General features: G+C 38.6%; 1 protein-coding gene across 4 annotated transcripts in view; it reads right to left on the bottom strand.

The window, feature by feature from the left end:
* Positions 1-17,050, bottom strand: part of FAM172A (family with sequence similarity 172 member A) — a 228,109-nt gene that overhangs the window by 71,134 nt on the left and 139,925 nt on the right. For all 4 annotated transcript variants that reach the window (XR_005626147.1, XM_039695666.1, XM_039695664.1 and 1 more), the window contains exon 8: positions 36-152. Coding sequence is in view for 3 of the 4 variants with exons in the window: in XM_039695666.1 (XP_039551600.1) it covers positions 36-152 (117 nt within the window). In the remaining variant the exon portion in view is untranslated. The remainder of the gene's footprint in view (positions 1-35; positions 153-17,050) is intronic.

Below are 17,050 nucleotides of genomic sequence, written 5' to 3'. Positions count from 1 at the left end.
TACATACTCAAATTCTTTAAAAAAATAGGCCTTACCTCTCGCATCCACTCTCGAATAGTTTTCCCAACTTCTTGATGCCACACATTGTGAACTGAGTCTGTCAATGCCACAGCAGTAACCCTATTCTTTACTTCTGCCTCTCGTTGAATCATCTGTTAAAAAAGATTGTATTTAAATTAATTCCTTTTACTGAATAGAGTCTGCTTACTCAGAGATAATGATCTTAAATTTAAAAAGAAACAGCAATACAGATTCACTACTTGACTTCACTTGTTTTAAAGCTTATGCAATTCCTAACAGGTCCAGAAAAAAACAGAAACACCTAATATTTTTGATAAAAAAAAATGAATACCAACTTTGACTGACTGAACTATTCAGTCCTATTATTTTCCATGTGGCTTGACAATTCTAGGATTAAAGGTATCATAGTGAAAAAATGGAAGATTCCCTGAGGACACCTTTTACAAGCTTCTCCAAGTCCCTATTTCAGTTCTTCAGGGAAGCTGGTACCTGTGGTTCACTGTAAGGTTCTCATGACTATCACCTACTAATTTTCAGTAGATTGCTGTAGTTTTTCTGATGTACAATCTCACTTCGACTTGTATAGGTTTTTTCTTTTTCTATCTAATTTAGCTATCTTGCACGCTCACCATGGTTCCAAAATTCCTCTCTCTTCTCCCTTATTCATATGCTTACTCAGCTAACACCAAAGCCTCTCAACATTTTTAGGATATTAAAGAGCCTCTGTTGTTGCAAATTACAGTATGACTAAATAATATCAGTTCTAAAACAAATTAAATGATTGCAGAAAATAACACAAGGGCACTGACAAAGATGCTGTGGAGTTCAGATCTGCTATGCAAGATAAAAGGTACTGGGAAAGAATAGCTTGATATCAAAGACAGACAAAAAGGTTTTAATCTCCTGATATGAGTGATCCTAATTTGTGACACTGGATCAAAGAAAGCATAATAAATTATACTTACAAAACCAGCATTTCACAATTGGTATAATTATCGCTGTGTATGCTGCAATAAAGTTAATGGTTTTTTAAGCTTCCTTTTTGTATAAATGTAACACATACCACATTTCTAAAATCAGGTATTCTTTCTTCATGCTCTAATAACTGCTTATCAGCACACAGGCTGCACCTCTGAACTCACTGTTCCATGTCCTTCCCACAAGAATGACTCCAAACACCTACTAGGAAAAAAGTTTTTTGAAAGAGAGAGTATCTAAAACCAAGAACTGTCAGCTACACACACTTAACTTGCTTTAAACCCTGCTGTACATTGAATAACTGTTTGAAACACATCTTATAATATTTCTGCTCCAGTGCTGTGCATTCTAGCACTCATTCGGCTGCACTATCTCCCACAAAACACTGTGATTAAACAGGCAAAGGTGCAAAAATATCACTGTTCTTGAAGCCCACATACCTACCAATTACTCAGAGTTATTACGTGCTGGGTGAAGTTTAAAATCATCACCAGCTCAGAGTATTCCAGCGTGACTTCCTCCATGAAGAGCTGGTATTCAGAAGCACTTCTAATGACCAGCAAAGATAAAAATATGCTCTGCTTTGGAAAAGCAGTTTTTTCTCAAGCTACTGTGTCCCATGTTTCTGTTTTGAAAACTAGCCACCCAGTTCATCTTAGAACATCACCTTTTTCTTCAAATCACAAGAAAATACAAAGGTACAGTTCTCTTTTTCTTTTCCAGACCTAGCTCAGGTTTGCTATTCTCAATTTCCCTATGCACATGTAAGAACTGGCAGTCATTGATCACCATTTCTTTCTAATCTTTCTTCATATAGTACATACAGTCATTGCTTTTCAGATCATGTATGATATATAGGAAATAATATGCAATACCCAACATGCTCCTGGTGCTTGCCATTCAGCTTTGTGGATGCCTGCAGAATCACATTCTCTTCACAAAGATCAACAAAGTGACTGAGGCTGACAATGTGATGTTTTTTGATAACTCAGCCACAGTGCTAGGGTTAGGATAGGGTCTCATGGATGCAGAAGCAAAGAGGGATCAAAGGAATTAACTGAGTTTCACGTACAGATTTCTTAACATCCAGCGCAGAAGAAAAAAGTTTTGGTAGGCATCCATGCCCTTCTGAGCCAACTTAGAAAGAAATAGACAAAAACAACGCATAAAGTATGGAAAGGATCAAGGGTATAGCCATCACTTAAACAAGAAGTCTAACATGTCCATGTTTCAGTGACACAGAAACGTCACAACAGAGCTTGTCAAACTGAAGACACTTTTGCTTCTATCAGAGCAGCTCAAGTTTAGTGCTACAATGGAACATTCACTGATAATAATAATCAAGGAGAAGAGATCCATGTTAAGCTCAAGCAGCAGACCCTCTTATCAGGGATGATAATTTACCCTTCAAGAAGACACAAGAAGTCTACGTACTTTTGGGCACAGATGCTTCAATACTCAGTAAATGCTTCAGATTCAGTGGATTGATAGCTCACAGTTAGAACATATTCCTCTTTTCTAAAATCAGTTTTCAATTAAGATACATTTTAAAAATTAAATGAGTGGAATAAAATTGTAAAGGTAAAATAGATTGACTTTAAACAAAAATGTAGTACCCAGCTACCATTCAAATTTGATGTAACATGGAACTTGTTCTAGATTCCAAGAGAAGGATACTGTGGGATGCATGATTTACATTTCCCAGGACTTGTTTTATTCCATGAAGCCTGTAGAGTCTTTTGAGGTGGACATACTAAAACTGATGATATTTAATAGACCACATTTTATCTAGTAAAAATACTAAAATTCAGACATTTTTCTTCAGAATAATTATTTTTTTACTGAAGCAAACAAAGGCCTAAGAATTTTTTATAAAGTTCATTTATGGCTTATAATCTTTTTACATCAGTAAATTCCACAGAGAGAAAGTTTTCACAGCATAGGAATTACTTAATTTCCTGCTTAATGCCCATTTAAAAACCTTAAACTATTATTAGCAGACTACATTGTGTAGGAGGACAGCTCTCTGTGAACCTCATCGCTGGATGGCTCATTCTCCCCTTACACTCCTTCTTCCTAATAACAGTAATTCATTTACAATCAGAAGTAGGTAAAATGGCATTTCTCTATTATACATAAATAGGCTCTCATGTATTACTGCACCACTCATGATTCTGGGTCCTCTAGACTTTCCCAATAAACTTCTCTCTTTAGGCACTTCCATTCTATCTTTTTTCTTGTGCTTCTTCCTCATAGTCACAGTAAAGTTTGATTTTGTAATTTATTAACCATATTCCAACACTATATATGTCATTCCCTTAGAACGACAAGTTGCAGACCAGTTCTCCTTGCAGCAAGTTAGAAAGCATTCAAGCATCCTTCTGGAAGTCCTCTTTATCCCAGTGGCTGATAATTTGTTTATTCACTTTGGAAGGGAAATCTCAATGATCTAGTTGCAGAAGTATTCAGCTCTAACAGTTACATAAACAGGAACCTGAAAATCCCTAAAAATGCACTCCTCATGTTCATACATTATAGTTACTCATTTGTTCCTCAATTTAGTAAGTATTCTACTGCTAATCTGTAAGCTTATATTACATAGTTGTCATACTATTATAATGTCAAAAGGTTGATACTGCTAGTATCTGTAGTGCGTATAAATAAAACATAGATTCACACATACAATACATATGCAGTATATTTAGCATGCATATATAGTCAGGATAGATGACAAAATAGGCCTTTGGTATATATTTTATAGCATAATAGTCCTGTCAAATGAAAGCATCAGTGTGTTAAAAGACGACTTAAAGGTCTCATTTTGCCAACCAGAAATCATGAAAATCCATGAAAGTACCAATCAGACTTTAGGTAAATAGCTGGGAGAGTAAATCCTAGAAACACTGAAGTCTTTATACTAATTCTAACATTTAAAACAGGTAAAAATTCAAACTTCCAAGAAATTTAAAGTAAGTTAATTTTTTTTACAGGCTTTTATTTTTGCAGGTTCATACAATCAAATAAAAAATCCATCACTTCATATTCAGGGAATACTTACTCTTCTGAGTTATTTGCAATTAGGAATGAGGAAAAATTGATTAAAATGAATTAAAAATACACCCACTTTTTAATTTCTCTTGAAGTTTTGAAATAAACTATTCAGATACTTTCTTTGTCTTCCATAGCAATTTCAGTTGTGGCACGGTGTTATGTGGTATGCACTGGGCTTCAATAGGCATGTCGACAACAAGAATTTGACTTAGAACAATATAATTTTGATGCAAGTCTTCCACTGTATCCAGTTGCATTATACTGATTTGAGACTCTTAAAGACATTTTGGCACCAGCAAGCAGAATTCTTTCCAGAGGAAGCCCCTGTCCAAAAGTCCTCACTGGTTTCCAGACATGGAATGAATTTGCATCCAGAAATTCTGGTGGATCAAAACAGCTTCAGCTGGACACTGAAATATTTGTAAATGCACTGGTAGATAGGAAGAGAGAGGAAATCACATGACAGGAATAATGTGCAAGAGGGCAATTTTTACTTCCTTTTGGAAAGGAACGTCGATTTCTTTTTGGCAACCTCATATGTTGTCCTTGTAACTTGCTTGTTACCAGTCTACAGTCAACATCCTCTTCAACCATTTCACTCAGTCTCATACAAAACAATTAACTAGTCTGTCTGCCTGGCAGCACTTGAGCCTTTCCTCAGTTAGGAAAAACTTCTCTTCACCAGGAAGTATGTAATTCCGTATTCTATAGTGCAAGTGTGTTGGTCTGGCATTCCTAAGACTTTTCACTGCTTCCTGAATAGGATTCCTGAATTTCTGAAATATTCTCAATTTTCTGCACATATTAAAATGGAATTAGATCCCCAAGCCCTCATAAAATATTATTCATTAGGAATTAGAATTGCTGGGCAACTATGCTTGAACAACACAAAGCAAAAATAATAAACAATCCACAGTTCTACCAGTTTTCATTTTCAATTAGCAACAACAATCATCTTCCCTAAATGAATCTGTAGATGTGATCTCTACTTGCAGCAGACAAAGCCTGATACATATCAGTTTTTAAACAGAAAATACCTTCAGAGATACAATTAGAGAATGACCATAGTACTTGCTGATATTTTGTTCAAAGATCCACTGGATGTTACATCTACAACTGTGATATTTTTCTACAGCAATAAATCACATTGCAACAGTAGTAATAATGCATGAAGACATTAGAACAGATTGCTTAAAAGCATCTAGAGTCTAGGACTTGTCAAAGTTCACAATGCAAACCAATTTCTCTTGCAGAACTTCTACTCAAAATTACCACCTTAGATTGGGGCAGAAAGTTTATGAAATCAATTATGAGTAGAAAAATATTTTTTAAAAATAGCCCAAGATTTAAAAAGTCATCTCCTTATGCATAGCTCATGTTGGGGTAAAAAACCCCAACAACTAAAAAAACCTGTACACAGAATGCTGATATATTTTTGAACAGTGCAAACAGAACTCATACGTCTCTTGTAGAAAGCCTCAGGCTTCAGCTTTATTAAAACTTTAAACTTCACTATGCAATTCTCCTGTTCTCTTGACCCTAGTGTGTCATGACAGGGAGTTTACAAGAGAAAAGTCTTTGAGGACCTTCAAAAATGAGGGAAACAACATCTAACTTCCCAAACACAGGTGGTTTAGGTGTGGCAGGGCTTATGGCTAGGAATGCTGGCTCACCTCAATTACAAACCTCCCCACAATTTTTTTAGCATGAATGAAGTGCAGCAGTTCAACAGAAAGCCCATCACATAACATAAACTGGTATGGCATCACAGGGATAAAAGTCTTTGAATTGGTCTGCTACATCTTGCCCACAGTAGACTAAACCAAAACAAGCTGGTGGCAGGGACATTCTCCACTCTCTGGAGCACAAAATGTTGGCATTCTGCAGATAACTTCCTAGCAGGCAGAAGGTGTACATAAGACAAGAGGGTTTGGTGAAGCTCCTTCCCCATCAGAAATTCAACTAATGCAAACACAAATGAATCAATTTTTCACTGGACCTCAAGACATTTCAGCAATGAGGGTTGCTGAGATACTAAATTTTGAACTGCTGTGAGAACCACAGTGATGGTCAGACAGGGAGGTTTGGAGCAGATGAGTCTACCTGGAGTCAGCCAGTTGGGTCTCCCTCCTGACAGCTGGAGTCTGCTGTCCCACGGATGGAGACTCGAACTGGGGAGATCTCATTAGCATGAAAATCACGTTTTGAAGGCCTTCTACCTATTTCCTATCCAGGCACAGAATGTGAAGCCTGACCAATATAAGTGTTAATATTCCTATGTTGCTGATAGCAGCAGCTAGCTGTTGGATTGCTTCTAACATATGAGATAAAGAACAGTCTGGTCTTATGAAAGTGGAGCTCCACAAGGGTCAGTTTAAGCTGCCAGAAAGTGTCCAAAACTACCACATGCAGTATTTGGCACAACTAACACTTTGGAGCATCTGATACTCGAGCAAGGTTGTTTAAAGATAGTTTGCATATGTGCACAGCAAGTACATGAGCACCAGGAATATCAGAGTTGCAAAATCACACAGTTTACTAAACTATTTCATTTTTATTCACAGTTATTTAGATTTGGGTAGTGCAAAATGGTGTGAGCATGTGATCACATCAAACCTCCAGCACAGCACAACCTTTGCTGCTCTGGCTTTAGCATGTGTCTGTGTAAGCAGCATCCTTTCAATAAGGATGCAGGAGGTTTTCTGGTAGGAGGCTGCATCAGCTCTCCCAATGACATGAACTCAGTCAGCAAGACCAGTCCTCTACTGGCATAGCTAGGCAAATCCTGTCCTGGAGATTCTATTAACAAAGTTATCTTTATTAAAACTTTAAGTTTATCTTGGCTGGTGAAGGATTTTTCCAGTCTTTGCCAGTAAAAACTTATTGGCTGCAGGTCATAGCTTTGTTTTCTTTTGGTTTATCTGGATTTCTGAAGCAAATAGGACAGCTGTTGGAGTGCCATGCCTAGTTAGAAATTAAATATTAAAGTAAAAAAAAACTCAAACAAACAAAAACATTAAAGAAACAAAATTGAAATAGAATATAAAATACATAAAATCAAAAGTAAACTTGATCATAACACAATGAAGTCAAAATAACAGTTAAGTTCTAAGAGGAGACATCTAGACCCACAACCAATAGCTTGAAGTGCTATAGTATCAAGACAGGTCAATGTCTACATAGACTAGGAAACAGAGATGTCTCTGCTTGAAACTGAGAGTGTCCTCAGCCTCTTACCCAAGGAGCTATCCTGGACTCAGCTTTCACAACGACTTTCACTGTCCTAGGTGGCTTTGGACATGGTCAAACCACAATTTGAACATAATTTTGAACATCTTCTCGTATAAATGTAGGTTGGGTGCCAGATTTTCAGCCTGGTCTTGCAGCCAATGCAGACAGTTGAAGCATTTAAGAGCAGCAGTGCACAGCTGACATCCAGCAGTGTAGCCCAGCTGACATTTTATCTGAGGTGCCCCATCAAAGTGTGGTGCCAAATGCTTCCTTAGACCTATCAGTGAGCAAATTTTAAGTTTTCAAACCCCACCAGCTTTTTTACTATTGAGAGAAGAACCTCCTACCAGGGAGCTTACAAGAGAAAAGTCTTTGAGGACTTTTCAGTCTCAGGGAGAAGCCTGGTCTTGGGATGCAGTTGACTGAGTTACAATGACTCCTTCAGCTGCCACATTTCAGACTCTCTGTGGTAGCTCACGACTTGCATGGGGTCGACTGAAGGGTGGCAGATAGAAGCTGGACTGTTGATGTTGGCTAACAACCTCAGCCATCTGTTCCACCCATCTGGGGGATGTGACCTACCCAGTCCAGCTCCAAACTGCCACTGTTTTCAGCTCCAACGCTTCAAGCCTGGTCAACGTCTCAGTGATAGTTACTTTGGCTGACTTCACACCAATCAGGCAGCAGGGCTGGAGAGAAAAAAAATCCTTTGTATCTAGAAAAAAAAGTTATTCCTAAGGTACTTCCTTGAGCTCAACATCTTCTAAATTACAATGGAACAGCTCTGGTCTATCTAAAAATCCAGTACACATATAAAATGGATGAATAAAACTAGTTGTTTACTCTCAGCCTGTCTTGCTGGGCTCCTTTTTTGCATTATGAGGGTGAAAACATCTAAAAGCCTTGAAACAGAGTAAGTAGGTTCTTTTAATTTTTCTTACTCAGGTAAATTTAAATAGAATACAGTGATCTTAAATCTCTGAGATGGCAAATTAGTTGAAATAAATTGCTTTTGAAAATCAGTGTGTAACACAAGTAATAATAAACAAGGCTTGAAAACAAAATGATATAAGGGCTTGGAGTTTTGTTTTGACTTTATACCATTAAAAAGGTAATGGTTCATATCTAATGAAAAACATAGCCTCAAGTAAGTTATGGAAGTAATTTTCTCATGTTTCAATAAATGTGTAAATCCAGAACTCAGTGTAAAAGTGAACAATCATTTTAGTGAAATGGATGTGAAACAATCAAGTAAATAATTGTTTTTACATGTTAAGTATCAAATACAGCAGGGTAAAATGGCATTACGTCTTCATTTCCTCTGTTTGAATGGTAGATGGACAGCTGTCACTACAGTTTCATGCAAATCTCACGCTGGTGTATTTTTCAAGGAAATAATCGAGTTCCTGGTATTTAATTTTACACCTAGACAGAGAACTGCATTGGTTTAACATCAAGAAGAGCAAATCCTCCACCAACTTCTAGATGTTGGCTGTGTCTGAAGACCCTGGTCATTTATTTAGGAAATTGCCCTGGTTTTATCATACATGTACACAAACTTATCAATCTATATATTAACTTCTGTAAGGAAGCCAGACTTGAAAAAATAAAAAGAAAACCCCAGGAGATGAGAAAAACTAAGTGTTAAGCTCAGCAGCCCACAGATGGACATGAAGTCTGACATCCCGGTCATTTAAACATAGCTCGATTTCCACTTCAGTCAGAGGATAATGCAACAATCACTCTTCCTGTCCTTTGAAGCCTCAGTTTCGACTCTTATAACTTCTGAGTAACTTCAGAAAGGAAAAGCATCTCCACAGGCAACATCTCTGAAGTAAGGAGGTATGTAAACTGAAACTTCTGAGGTCACATAAACTTCTGGAGGCAACTCTCCTTGTGACTAGGGAATGACAAATTGTGCTTTGTCACTACAGGCAGCCAAATGAGAAGAGGAGGAGCTTCCCTCTTCTTTTCCACTAAAATGATGCTGCCACTTGCATTCTCCTTCACCAAAAAATTATGTGCCTGTGTGGTATAAACCCAAATTACACAAAGCAGACCACAATACCATAGAATCACAAAATGGTTTGGGTTGTTAATATATGACTGACATCTTCAAAGACTGAAAAACAGTAAAGAATGGATTTTTTTAAAATCAGCCCTCTTTTTCAGGCATTGGACATGCCATCAGATATCTAACAAGGTTTTCCAGCCACTCATGAGACAGGAAAGTAGCAACAAGGATAACAAGTCTCCTTGGAGATACTTCATATGCTGAAGGGCTTTGTGAAGTAAAAGATATATAACTATATAAAATAGAGTTGTACATAATATTAAAAAAGAAAAAAAAGAAAGAAATTATTCAGAAAAAGATCTTCCAATTTAGAATACAGAACAGACTCATAATTAAACATCTGGTCCATGTCCTGTGACAGAAGCCATCAGGCACAGCTTTACTGGCAAGGAAAGCTCAGACTCTCCATCCTTCAAAGACATATGGCATGCACCTGCACTCCATCACATCTGGAGAGACACGGCACTGCAGCAACATAGAACTTCCTCCTCAGCATCCTTGGAGATAGAAACATGGTGGGTGTCTTAGATGCCATCTCACTGCCATGAAGTATTCCTGTCTTCCTCCTCCTGGCCTGCTTGGTGATCCTGCATCAACCTGGTCATCAGCTTGCCCATGTAATAAACTTCTGAGGAATGCTCCAGGAGACTGATGTGTACTATGCTCTGCATTGCCCCCAGCAAAATCCTGCTCATTAAACACCAGAAATCACCTTCCAGTACTGATGACATCACTCAGAGAAGTGATGCCAGGTAGAGATGAGTCAAGAAAAGAAAAACAAGCACCACTTCTTAGCATAATGCATGCTGTGCCTAAGTGTGAGGACAATGGATGCTGCACAAAAGCACCAAATACTCCCAGCAATTTATCATACACAGTCCTTCTTTGGTGAAATAACCTAAACTCTTTTATTCACAAGCCTCGAAGAGGGACTGGCTTGTTAAGAATGATGCATGTTTATTTTCAAGGTTATTAGGAAGTGGAAAAGTCTTCCTGAAAATTTTGTATTGGACTCTGCCTCTGGTGGTTGCACTCAGGTTGCCAGACTCAGACTTTCCTGGAGGTATAAGCCAGGCCACACTGTTGGCTCCTGAAACCAGGTTACACCAGTAGGCAAGCTGGGATGGTTTGAAGAGCACTGGGCAACCCTCCTCTCCCAGTGCAGGAGGAGCCAGCAGGCAGAGCTGCAATAGTGAATGTCTCGCCCATCAGGTACAACCTGAAAAAATGACAGGTTATACCTGTCATTTTGTCCTGTGATCACGAGAGCTCATCAGCATGCCACAGGACCATGAAGATTAGTCACCCCTGCACTAAAGCAAACGTCTGCTGAGCTTTCTGAACACACTTTACAGTTTCTGGCCAGTGTACTCTGAAAAAGGCTTGCTGCAGCTTTAATTACTTGCTTATCCTTGTAAGCTAAAGGCTCATAATTTTCAACTGAAGAAGTCCCACTTCAAGAAAAGATTTCAGAGAGATCATGGAAAGCAAAATATACTTAGTGAAATCTACATATTCAGGCTATCATCAATACAAATTTAAAATGTTTAAATCATGGGATAAGGTAGAAAGGCAGTCTCTCTTTCCCACAGCATTTCATGTCTCCTTTTTATTATACATCCAACGAATTGTAACCTCCTTGAAAGAGAACCATTTTCTTTTTGTTTGGTCCTGAACACACAGTTGGAAATTTAGGCATCTAGCACACACAGAAGCATTCCTGTATGCTCTTTGTCTGATTTTACAGGAAGTTAAATAGAATATACAAAATAGCCATTTAACTAGATCAAAAGTAGCTGGAGCCACCCATGATGTTTATTTCCAAACCATTATACATCACTAGCAAAATACTCCCCATGACCCTCTGATCTCATAAAATTCATAAACAACATTAAGACAGAAAGCAACTGCAAGCTTTGTTCCTGCTCCTTTTCCTCCAAAGTCCTCTTCAGTGAAGAAAGACACCAGGATAAGTTTGCATTTTATTTCACTACCAGCACCACCACCACCTTAGCTTATGCAGGCAGACTGGGGTCTGACAAGCCATATGGCTTATCACACAATTGGTTGAAAGTCAGCATGTAACTGGACCATGACACCAAATACAATTCACACCTCTCACCTCTGGGAGCTTCAGTTTCCATGTCTCTCCTCTTAGACAGATGACATCACACTCACGTCTCTAGTACTTAATATATTAACATTCATCAGAGACAGCAACTTGAAGGCTTCTGTATGCTTTGGGAGGGGTTGTATCAATGGAGGGAGTCAGATCTTAACTTTAGAAACATGTACAGTGCCAAATCACATTCAATACACAGGTATGCACTTATGGCTTATAGGGGTCCTTTTGAACTTCACAAAAAGCACCACTACACTAGGAAAAATGCTTTGCTGGAAGGTTTTCTCAGTTTAACCAAATTATTTTCTAAACTAATGATTAAATTCACAACAACCTTGAAATATACGCAAACTCTGCTGAACCATCATGGGTGTGCCCACTTCTAACACACCTTGACCTAACCACCAGAACAAGACCAGCCCTCCCTGGGGAAAAGAAAGAAAGGTGTGCTGCCAGTGTTTTCAGAATATTTCCTTCCCCCCGACCCTGCCTTTGTGTGAACTTCTGAAATGAATGATTTTGGCTTACAAACCTGTGCTCCTGGACCAAACAGCCCTGTGAAGCTGGAAGGTTTTTTTGCATACCTTTTGTACTGCTAAACTTAGATCCCACTCCTCCTCCCCTCTGTTAAAGGGGGCCAGAGATGCAGGTGCAAGTAAGCTTGAGCTCAACACTATGAGCAGACCATGAAATACCCTGGTGCTAGGACATGGAGACACAATGCTCCTGCAGCAGCTGGGACAGCCTGTGTTTTCCAGTGGGATACCACACCAGTTGCTCCGAGCCCACAAACCTCTGAGACATCTGATACCAATGTATTATTAAGAGAGAATGTTGTGGTTTGGATCATAAATACCTTGCCTGGGATTTTCTTCTCCTGCAATTGCTGCAGTTTCCAGAGGGGATGACGTTGCATCACAGGCCAGCTAACTTGGCAGTTGAAAGCCAAGTGTGAAAATAGTAGCAGTAAATTCCCACCCAAGCCATTCTGACAAAACATGGGTATGACCATGTGTTGTGGTACAGATTTTATCAGCACTCTTCTAGCTTAGGTCTTCAGTGTGAAGCAATAAACATGTTAGGCAGATCACTCCCAACATCTGAGGATGCGTTCTTGGGAGAGCAAGACCTGCGCTGGCCCTGTGCTAAATGTGCATTCCACTTGCTGGTGCCCATCAAGCTCTGCTCAGCATACATATATATTTTATTTTTCCAGGGTGAGGTGTTACAAGCAAACTCTGAAGTTTATGTGAGTAATGAGAGAGGTGGGTGATGTGATTAATTTGATTCAGTGAGACATACGTTAATGAAATATCATTTAGGTTTGATGAAATACCTAGTTCATTGCAAAAAAATCTACTGCAACATAGATGTGGCATGCCTGCTGCCTCAAAAGAATACTTTGGCTGGTTTTAAGGAAAAAGTCATACTTTTGTAATGAGTTGAGTGCATCCCTATGGACACAAACACATCTCTAAATTCATAAACTGTCACAGCGATTTACACAGAAATGTACATCTAGCAGAGAGTCCTCCATTCAGGTCCATATATTAATGAACCAGAAATTACATTCCCTTTATAGCAACTGTCCTCTAGCATTCCTCTGCCTTAAGGAAAATAGGACTTCAAAACGCTGACAAGAGCCCAGTATAAAAGTCCATTATTTAACTACTAGAAAGTAAGCACCAGTAAGGGGCAACACTAGAAAACATAAACTTCAAAGACTTCTTTTCAGGTACCACCAAGTTTTCTGGCTTCCCTTGTTTTCAATAAAAAGTTATTCCAACATTTATCTGAGCACACCACAGTGGTCTAAGTCACATATTGCACAAGAACCCACTGAAGCTGCAGTCTCACAGCTTCAACAGCATTACTACAATACTAAAACTATCAATAAAAATGTTTTCACACTCTGTCAAAATAAATTTTACTATAATAAGTATGTTTCCTCTAAGCTGAAAAAATTTAGTAATTTTCTTTTATTTCTCCTTCTTTTTTCAATTATGGTTTTATCTATTCTAATCTAATATGAAAGTAGACTGGAATGATACCATGTGCCTCAAATTAAGACACACCAGTCCAATTTTAAGTAAGCTGGCAACAACTTTTTACGAAGCAATGTTAGTGGGAAGTGATGGTGGCAGCTGTAGCCCACAGCAGCTGTTACAGTGCAAATTCAGCTGCACTGCTTCTCTAACTTATTAAAATTATTCTGAAAAATAAAAACCAAACCCTTCAATGCATGAGCAGATAATTTATTCCTACTTAAAGGGTTTGAGTTGAAAACTCCCAAAGCAATGGCTAGGAGTGATTTTCACCAAGCATTGCATATAGATCATTCACGAATTGCACAAAGGCTACTGAAAAGCCATCAGATGGGAACAGCTTTTGGTCACTACTAAACAGGGGGCAGATTTGAACCAGTGACCTAGAAGTGAAAGACTTTGTAATCTGATTACCAATCCCTTGAGCCATCCCATCCCTCCCCTTTTCTTTTTAACTGATAAGAGAAAAGGAGTCTTATTACCTAAGCAACTTTTGTAGCCTGTTAGCAATGCAAAAGCTTTCATTTAGTTCTTGAAAAGGAAAGTCTCATGGGCACGCTTATTAGCCCATCTCAAGCACAAGCTCTGTATTATTTTTCCCTATTAATTTCAAAATAAATGTAGTGGTATAAAAGCATAGCACAATGCTTTCTTTTTTTTTTTGATAATGATTTATAGTAAAGTTCTTGCTGATTAAAATAGGTGCTGATTAGAGGTTTTTACACAGCTGTGGAGTCAACAGATCCCTTACTAGCAAAGGAAGAGATAACACGCTCCTTTTGTCAGCAAACACTCCACAGAATACAAACACATTACTGAAGTATGGTGCACAAAAGCATCTAAATCATTTGTTTCTCATACATAAATCATACAACCACGAAGATGAGCTTTCTCACTCAGAAGCAGGAAGGTTTGGTACATTCTATAGTTTGATTGTCAAACAGTATTTTAATGAACAAACAGAATCTTCCAAGTACGCCAAGATCCATTTGTATCACCTTCAGGACATGGTGAAGCCATTGTTTCTGCTTTTCTTCCTCAGTTATTTTCTAAAAGACCCTCAAGAAGAAATCTGTGAGACCTTTTCTGCCAGTTTCCTACCTCTTTTTTTTCAGACACTGTGGCCTGCACATTACTGATGCTGCTTTGGTTGGAGGTAGTAACAATTAGCTACACACACTGGTGTTGTGTTAGTGTTTTTCTTTGCTGCACTACACTCAGCTAATGTCCCAAAAATTAATGCAAGTGTATCAGGATCTGAAATTAACTTTTCATAGCCATAAGCAAAATCCTTCTAGGACCGGGCAAAACCTGTTACAGCAATTCTGGCATCTCACTGCTTATAGACCATTAGTACACACAAAATAAGATTTCAAATTACCATTTTGTGAATGCAAAAAGAGTTGCACTCTTGTTGATTAAACATCTTTTTTATTTCTTTTTGCTTATGAACTGATAAAGCAAAACTAAGTGATGCTCACTCTTCTTAAATGATGGATCTACTACTAAACATCAGGTGGGCGACCACACTGTCCAATACATGACCATACAGAAATAATTAGGAAACCTACATATTTATAATAAACATGCTACACTATCATCTGAAATTGTGCAGTAACTACAGGAGGATTTTTCAGAAATGCATGTACTCATCTCACTGTTTACAAACAGATTGCTCAGAACTAGAGTGGTTCAAAATCACCTCAGCATTTGCAAGTAATTATGCGGGACTAAAATACAATACTTAAAATTCACTGTGCACAAAACACAACCTATTATTGCATTATTACGCTTTTTAACGGCAATGAGCTCTGGTTAGAATCATATTTTAGAAGTTTATTAAAAATGGCATTCTTTTTTAAGACAATCATTATGTTTCAAATATATTAAATCTAGCACTTATATGTAGAAATACCTTTTGTTACACTAAGCAGCCATCATCTTGACTAACAGGTCATTTCCAACAATCATGCAATCCAGCTGTTAGCTTCACACATTTATTAATACTTGGTGTTGGAAAATTTACACACTCACTGAATGTCAGCAACACTTAACTAGAAAGAAACATTCAGGCTTAACACCAGGGAGACAAAGGAAAAAAAAAGATTTCATGTAGGACCCGATCCCAAATCACTGCTTAGCAATGAACAATGCTTTAAAGCACAGGACTAAAGTTCTTGAACTTGAGCGCTGGAATTTCATTGGAAAGAAAATTTCCCAACCTGGCCAGCCCACAGCACTCCTTACAATGCTCTGCCAATTGTAGAGGACAAGGGCAAGCTAACAGCAGTGCTTGGTGTCATTGAGCTTGGTTGTTATTGTTTTGACATCTAAATTTCTGATGCTTTTGAAATGGTGCCTGATTTTCTTCGCCTTATGAATCTGATTATTCCACTTCTTTCATGACTTCCATTAAAAATAAATGAATCCATAAATGGAAGAAACTTCAACTTAGAGCAGCAATTCAGGTGATTTAGTACTCTGTAACTGAGAAGCATTTTTCTAAGGATAATGTAAATGGTACATGTTTTACACATACCAAATATGGACCTTTTAAATTTCCTATTCTAGTCTTCTGCTTATCTTTCTCTTGACCTTTGGTGAAGAAAATCCCCCTAAGTCGTCAAGACTCTCCCTAACACATTTCTAACACTCCATCACACTTGCTGGCTGGAAGCACAGCTGGCAAAGGATCTAAACCCCATGGCTGGGCAAACTCAGCCCTCTGGCTTTGCCAAGAATAACATTTCAAGTTGGGGTTTCTTTTATAAAATTGTTACTATATGGGACAATTGATTCTGCATTTATTTTAAGTACTGATGACTCCATCCATGATATTAACACAAGGCTAAAAGCAAAACAACAACGAATTAAACAGCCTAGACTTACTTAATAAGTATTCATTTGTTAATTAAAGTAAGATTATGGAATTCAGCCTAATTCTGCTCTCTGTCCCAGAAGGAAGCTGTAACCGAGGACAAGCAGTGCCCTCTAGTGTCACCGACTGCCGAGACCACCCCCCCCTCCCCGCCGCTTCCCCCCCCGCAGCATCGCGGGGACTGGCTGCGGGACAGGCAGCATCACCCTCCCCTCCCTGCGCCCGCCACGCTGGTGCGCCCTGCGAGCGGCTGCAGGACCGCGCACCGCGATGCTGCTGCAACGCGCCCCGCGCTTCTGCACAGAGGCACACGCGTATCCACCAGCGCATTTACTTATTATTCTGTTCCCATGTATATGCACATGTATGCATGCACACAGGCACACAGACCGAGCCTGACATGTTCAAGGCACTTTCAATGGTGCAGGCAGCTCAGGGAAAAAAAAAAAAAAAAAAAAAAAAAAAAACTATCTTTTTTTTTTTTTAGATACACTTCTATGTAGAAAATGGGTGCCAAAAAGCTCGGCAGAATCACTCCTGTGAAGATGTCTAACAGGAATTGTTGAATACACAATACAGGCAGCATGGGCTGAATGGCTAAACTGGAGTGGCCAGAACACAGCCATAAGGCTTTGAATCCATCACGAAAC

This window comes from Passer montanus, unplaced genomic scaffold, assembly GCF_014805655.1.
Source record: "Passer montanus isolate IOZ18808 unplaced genomic scaffold, ASM1480565v1 scaffold91, whole genome shotgun sequence".
Taxonomy (NCBI): Eukaryota; Metazoa; Chordata; class Aves; order Passeriformes; family Passeridae; genus Passer; species Passer montanus.
Note: the sequence above shows the minus strand (reverse complement) of the source record. Positions and strands in the feature narration are given on the sequence as shown.